Source organism: Protobothrops mucrosquamatus, unplaced genomic scaffold, assembly GCF_001527695.2.
Source record: "Protobothrops mucrosquamatus isolate PMUCROS unplaced genomic scaffold, P.Mucros_1.0 scaffold191, whole genome shotgun sequence".
Lineage (NCBI taxonomy): Eukaryota > Metazoa > Chordata > Lepidosauria > Squamata > Viperidae > Protobothrops > Protobothrops mucrosquamatus.
Window position 1 is genome coordinate 114,402 of NW_015386547.1, and position 4,941 is coordinate 119,342.

Here is a 4,941-nt window from a genome sequence, read left to right on the forward strand (position 1 = left end):
AATAACCATGAGAACAACTCAGACTAAGACTATTATCCTAGTAAGGAAAGAAACCCTGATTTATCAACAGCCAGGAACATTTTTCACTGTAAATATTTCCTTTATTCATTTTTTTTTTTTTAAATAAGCTACTATAACACAAATCTCACTTTTGCAGTATTTTATTTTAAAAAATATAAAGTTTCAACTTTCTCATAACCATTTATGAGCTGGCAGTTATCTACCTTCATATTTTAAGTTATGTTTAGATTTTTTTGCTACAAATTTATTTTGGCATTCAATTCAATTCTTTTATGGCTACCAAGGAAAAGTCATATAGTTGTACGACAGTCACTTATATCAGTCAATGTTTACTAATCACAAAATAAAACATAATACCACTAATGTAAACAACATTTTAGGCTTAAGAGTTTTAATACGCAAATATTTAACTGAATAAACTAGCACGTTATGGCAGTGAATTATGGCAACAATTCAATAGCAGGTTGAATGTAGATTTCAATGAGCCAATGGGAACAGAGCCTAGCAGAGTGCTGCTGAAATCATCCCTGTTGGGGAAAAAAGGTAAAGAAAAAGCAATCTAGGCTGATTCCTCATCTAAAAACAGCTGCCAACACCATTGATTAGGGACCTCTATTCTTCTATCCCTAACCTAGGGGTAGGCAACCTTGGCTCTTTTATGACTCGTGGACTTCAACTCCCAGAATTCCTGAGCCAGCATAGCTGGCTCAGGAATTCTGGGAATTGAAGTCCACGAGTCATAAAAGAGCCAAGGTTGCCTACCCCTGCCCTAACCCTCCTGCACAGATTCTTGGTGACATATGGGAGAGGAGGAATCAATGAGGATCACCTTATCCACTTTGGAACAAAGGGATTTTTCTCCTTGATCCAACTAATAAACCTATCACTGAAAACTGTATAGCATTTTAATGTAATATTCAAACCCAAAATGCCACGTTACAATCACAAAAATGGCAAGGTATTAAATAACAATGCATATGCATACATAAGAAAACAACCTTCAGATATTGAATAAACAACATTAACAGAAATGTAATTAATGCAAAACAAGGGATACAAAAAGAAAAGTAATTTCTCGGCACTACAAAGAACTGTAGCATAGGAATGTAAACATTATAAAAGCTTTTCCGTTTCTTCACTGGTATATTGTCTTTGGTGTTCCAGTATCTGTTTGAAAACATTCTTTAAAATGCTGTAAACATCTGATCCACCTTCAGAATCATAGTTCATCTGCTGAAAACAAATTTAAAGTTATCTTACAAAACATAAGAAACATCAGAGTTTTAGGCAGAGGTTTGTCCTCTGAGCTTGCTGTTTGGCTCCTAGGTAACATCTTCAGCGGGGTTTTGGGTGTAGTGTCTTTCTGCTTATATAAGTCTTCTGCTTATATACTGTCTTGTGATTCAATCAGTCTTGTTGATTACAAGACCAACTAACCACCCAGGACCTATATAAACAAACAAGACATTTCACTCCCCAAACCCGCTAAAGGTGTTACCTAGTTTGGTAACGAAATGTCCGGGAGCCAAGCAGCAAACTCAGAGGACAAATCTCTGCCTAAATCTACGAATACTCTCTACAACCTCTAATATCAGGATTTATCCAAGTAGAATAATATAAAATGTAAAGGATTCAATGAACTCAAGGACTCAATCATTTATCTCAGAGATCACCAACTCCGGGCCACGCCCACCTCAGGGCCTTCAGTTTTTTGAACTGGGCCTGCCGCTCACACAAATGGAGCTGTGTGCAGATGCTTGCCTGCCATGCTCACAAAACCATTCCCCTCCCTCTCCCAATCCTCAAAGCCAAAAAGGTTGGGGAACTCTGATTTGTCTGATACACTCAGATAATATAGTTTTAATTTATAATGTTTCAAATATAATACTTCACAACTGCTATAAGAGATAGACTAATAAACAGAATAATGAGAGTTTATGTAAAACATTGTTTCTGAGTTATTCAAAGTTCTAGTAAGCTACTTTTTTCTTTCAGTTATTCTATGCTTTATCAAAGCAAATGTTAATGAGACATATATGCACTTTATTTATTTTTTCTTACAACTAGGGAAAATGTTTGTGTAGTACAATTTTGTACATTTTTAATAAATGTATTCTGACTCTTGTCATATGTGAAAAAATAGTGAAAAAATCTGTGTTATATCAAAATAAACAGTAATAATGACTAAAGTACAGATATGAATTTCCTTCCAGTGCTATTCTTTCTTTAGATTCCATGTGTGGAAAGACAACCTGGATGTGCTAGAGTGAGATAATATAAATTCTTTCAGCTCACTGAAACTTTGGATTCCATACAAACAACTTAGTGCCACTGAGGAAGATGAAACTTTTTCTTGTATTATTTATTTATCTGAACGTTGCCTTCATTAGTTTATAAATACTTGACGGAATGAACATACCAAATACTCATTATTCCTCCTATTTTTCCTTCAACAACAGCCCTGTGAGGTAAATTGAGCCGAGAGAGATGGACTGGCCCGAGGTCATCCATATGGCTTTCGTGTCTAAGGTGGGACTAGGACTCACGGTTTCCTGAGTTCTAGGCCAGCACCTTAACCACTACACCAAGCTGTCTCTTCAAGCTTTTTCCCAGCCCCAGGTTTACTGACAGAAAACAGATGGCCATCTCTCTTCTCTCCAAATAATCATGTCTATAGATGTGAGAGAGATTGTTAGGTACATATGCATGAAATAGAAGTGAAGTTATGTTTTGCTTGGATTTTTGAATCAATACCCAAACTGAAATTTAATCTTCCAATATCTGCACTTCTCCAAATATCACAGGGCAGTTTGCCGTGTGTATAAAAATCTGCCTCAAAATTATAGAAGGAAATATTTAAAATAAATATATAGAAATTTACAAAAATGCAGGGAAATAGTTTGCAAAAATAACTTTGCAAACAAAATTCAACATATTGTTAACATAGACACAAACCCAACGGATAACATACAAAAAAAGGGAAAAAATTAAATTGACAATCCAGAGTATTAGAAAGAATGGATGTACAGGATTGTGTTGAACTGTAGTCACTGATATGTTTTGTTGAGGTAAATGCAAGAGCCCAGATGCAATGTGTCCAGAAATGTTTACCCGTGCCTTGTACACGGATTACAAATGTTTCAGATATTAAGGCAATGGCCCACAACGTGGAAGGCTAAAATCATACCTTTTTCCTCTTCTCATAACTCTGCCCTCAGACTGAAAATGATCCAAGTTCCAATACCTCCATTACTCAAACTTTTACATAAATTGCTAAAATTAATAAGCTATAAGGCAAACTCCATAGAAAGCTGTATACTCATTATTCCATGGACTTAAATAGATGAGGAACCATTTATAAATTGGTCTCAGTACAAGGAGACAATTCAAGTTCCTGGCAAGAAATACCTGTTTGAATACTTTATTATCAGGATTATGATTAGTACTGTAGGCTGATCAGCAGCCGCTGATGTATTTATAACAAAAGGTCACAGTCATACGCTACTTGCCTTGGTGAATGCTTTAATGGCACGATTAAGAAGCAGCCCTTCCATATCTGTTGGTATTGTCTCCAAATTCACCACACAGTTTAAGATACACAGTATGGTGTGATATTTTCCCTGAGGAAGCATAAATCAAACTATTAGGTATTATTAGAGAGCAACTCTGAAAACAAACAGAACACAATTCAACCCAAGTTAAGCAAGAGGTAAGCCCTTTGGAGCTGACCCTTTGGATGCAAGCTGTGATTTACAGCTATCATTGGATGAAAGATGCAAGGGGAAAACTCCTAACTCCAATCACCATTTGAAACTGTGCGGGAAGAGAGTCGACAAACAGGGAAGAAAGATGGAAACTAACCAAGGAGAGAAGCAATTTCCTGACAGTTAGAACAATTAACCAGTGGAACAACCTGCCTCCAGAAGTGGTGAATGCTCCAACACTGGAAGTTTTTAAGAAGAGACTGGACAGCCATTTGTCCAAAATGGTATAGGGTTTCCTGCCTGAGCAGGGGGTTGGACTTCCAACTTCATTATTATCATTATCATTATCATCATCATCATCATCATCATCTCTTCCCCCTCATCTTGATTCACAGGGGCCCTTCCATTCACAAAAAGTTAGTAAGTCTGGAGAACCTAATTCTGTTCATTCAAGTATACCTGATATTGAACTGTAACTAAGAGGAAATGTCTTTGCTTAATATTTGTTAAAATGTATGTAACTCCTTTCCACAAATATCATCAAGATAGTACGATTTAAAATCAGTAAAATAATCAAATATTACTAGCAGCTTAAAAGGAACATTTAAAGACATTTTTAACTCCTTTGCTGAAGGAAGAGAAAGCAACCATTTAGGAGCATACAAGAAGAGGCTCTCTTTTACATGTTACTGTTATTTTGAGCCTTCTCCAAAGGACTTCTGTTGAAAATCACTGTTAAGTGGGCAATCCCTCAATGTCTAAAAATATATCTTATCACAGAAAAATCTTGTAATAAACAAAAAGTAACATTTCTTCAAAAACTACTCCAATAGTATTGCAACCTAATAAATTAGACAAGAATTGTTTCCATCTTCCAGCCCACACCTCCTGGACAATTTTAGCTAACAGTACAAACAAAATAAATATAGAATATGCAGTAATTTCTCCGAATATGTCCCATACAGGTAGACCTTCAGCAACAATACTTGGGACCAGCAATTTGGTCATTAAATCTCTAAGTGAAATTATGCCTATGCCTGATCTTACTTCAATTATCTTTTCCTGTGAAGGTCACAAATGTGAGGATTGGTTGTAAAATTATTTTTTAATCACCTTTGTGAATACAAGACAATCACTAAATGAGGACTACCTATATTCATATCTATGTAACTAGTTATTCTATCTATCTATCTATCTATCTATCTATCTATCTATC

At 35.7% G+C, this 4,941-nt stretch overlaps 1 protein-coding gene across 1 annotated transcript in view; it reads right to left on the reverse strand.

Moving 5' to 3' along the window:
* Positions 1 to 1,134: 1,134 nt before the first annotated feature.
* Positions 1,135 to 4,941, reverse strand: part of PTPDC1 (protein tyrosine phosphatase domain containing 1) — an 11,564-nt gene continuing 7,757 nt past the window's right edge. The window contains exons 8-9 of the mRNA XM_029283698.1: positions 3,531 to 3,641; positions 1,135 to 1,251 (exon numbers count right to left, since the gene is read on the reverse strand). Of these exons, the coding sequence (XP_029139531.1) occupies positions 1,135 to 1,251; positions 3,531 to 3,641 (228 nt within the window). The remainder of the gene's footprint in view (positions 1,252 to 3,530; positions 3,642 to 4,941) is intronic.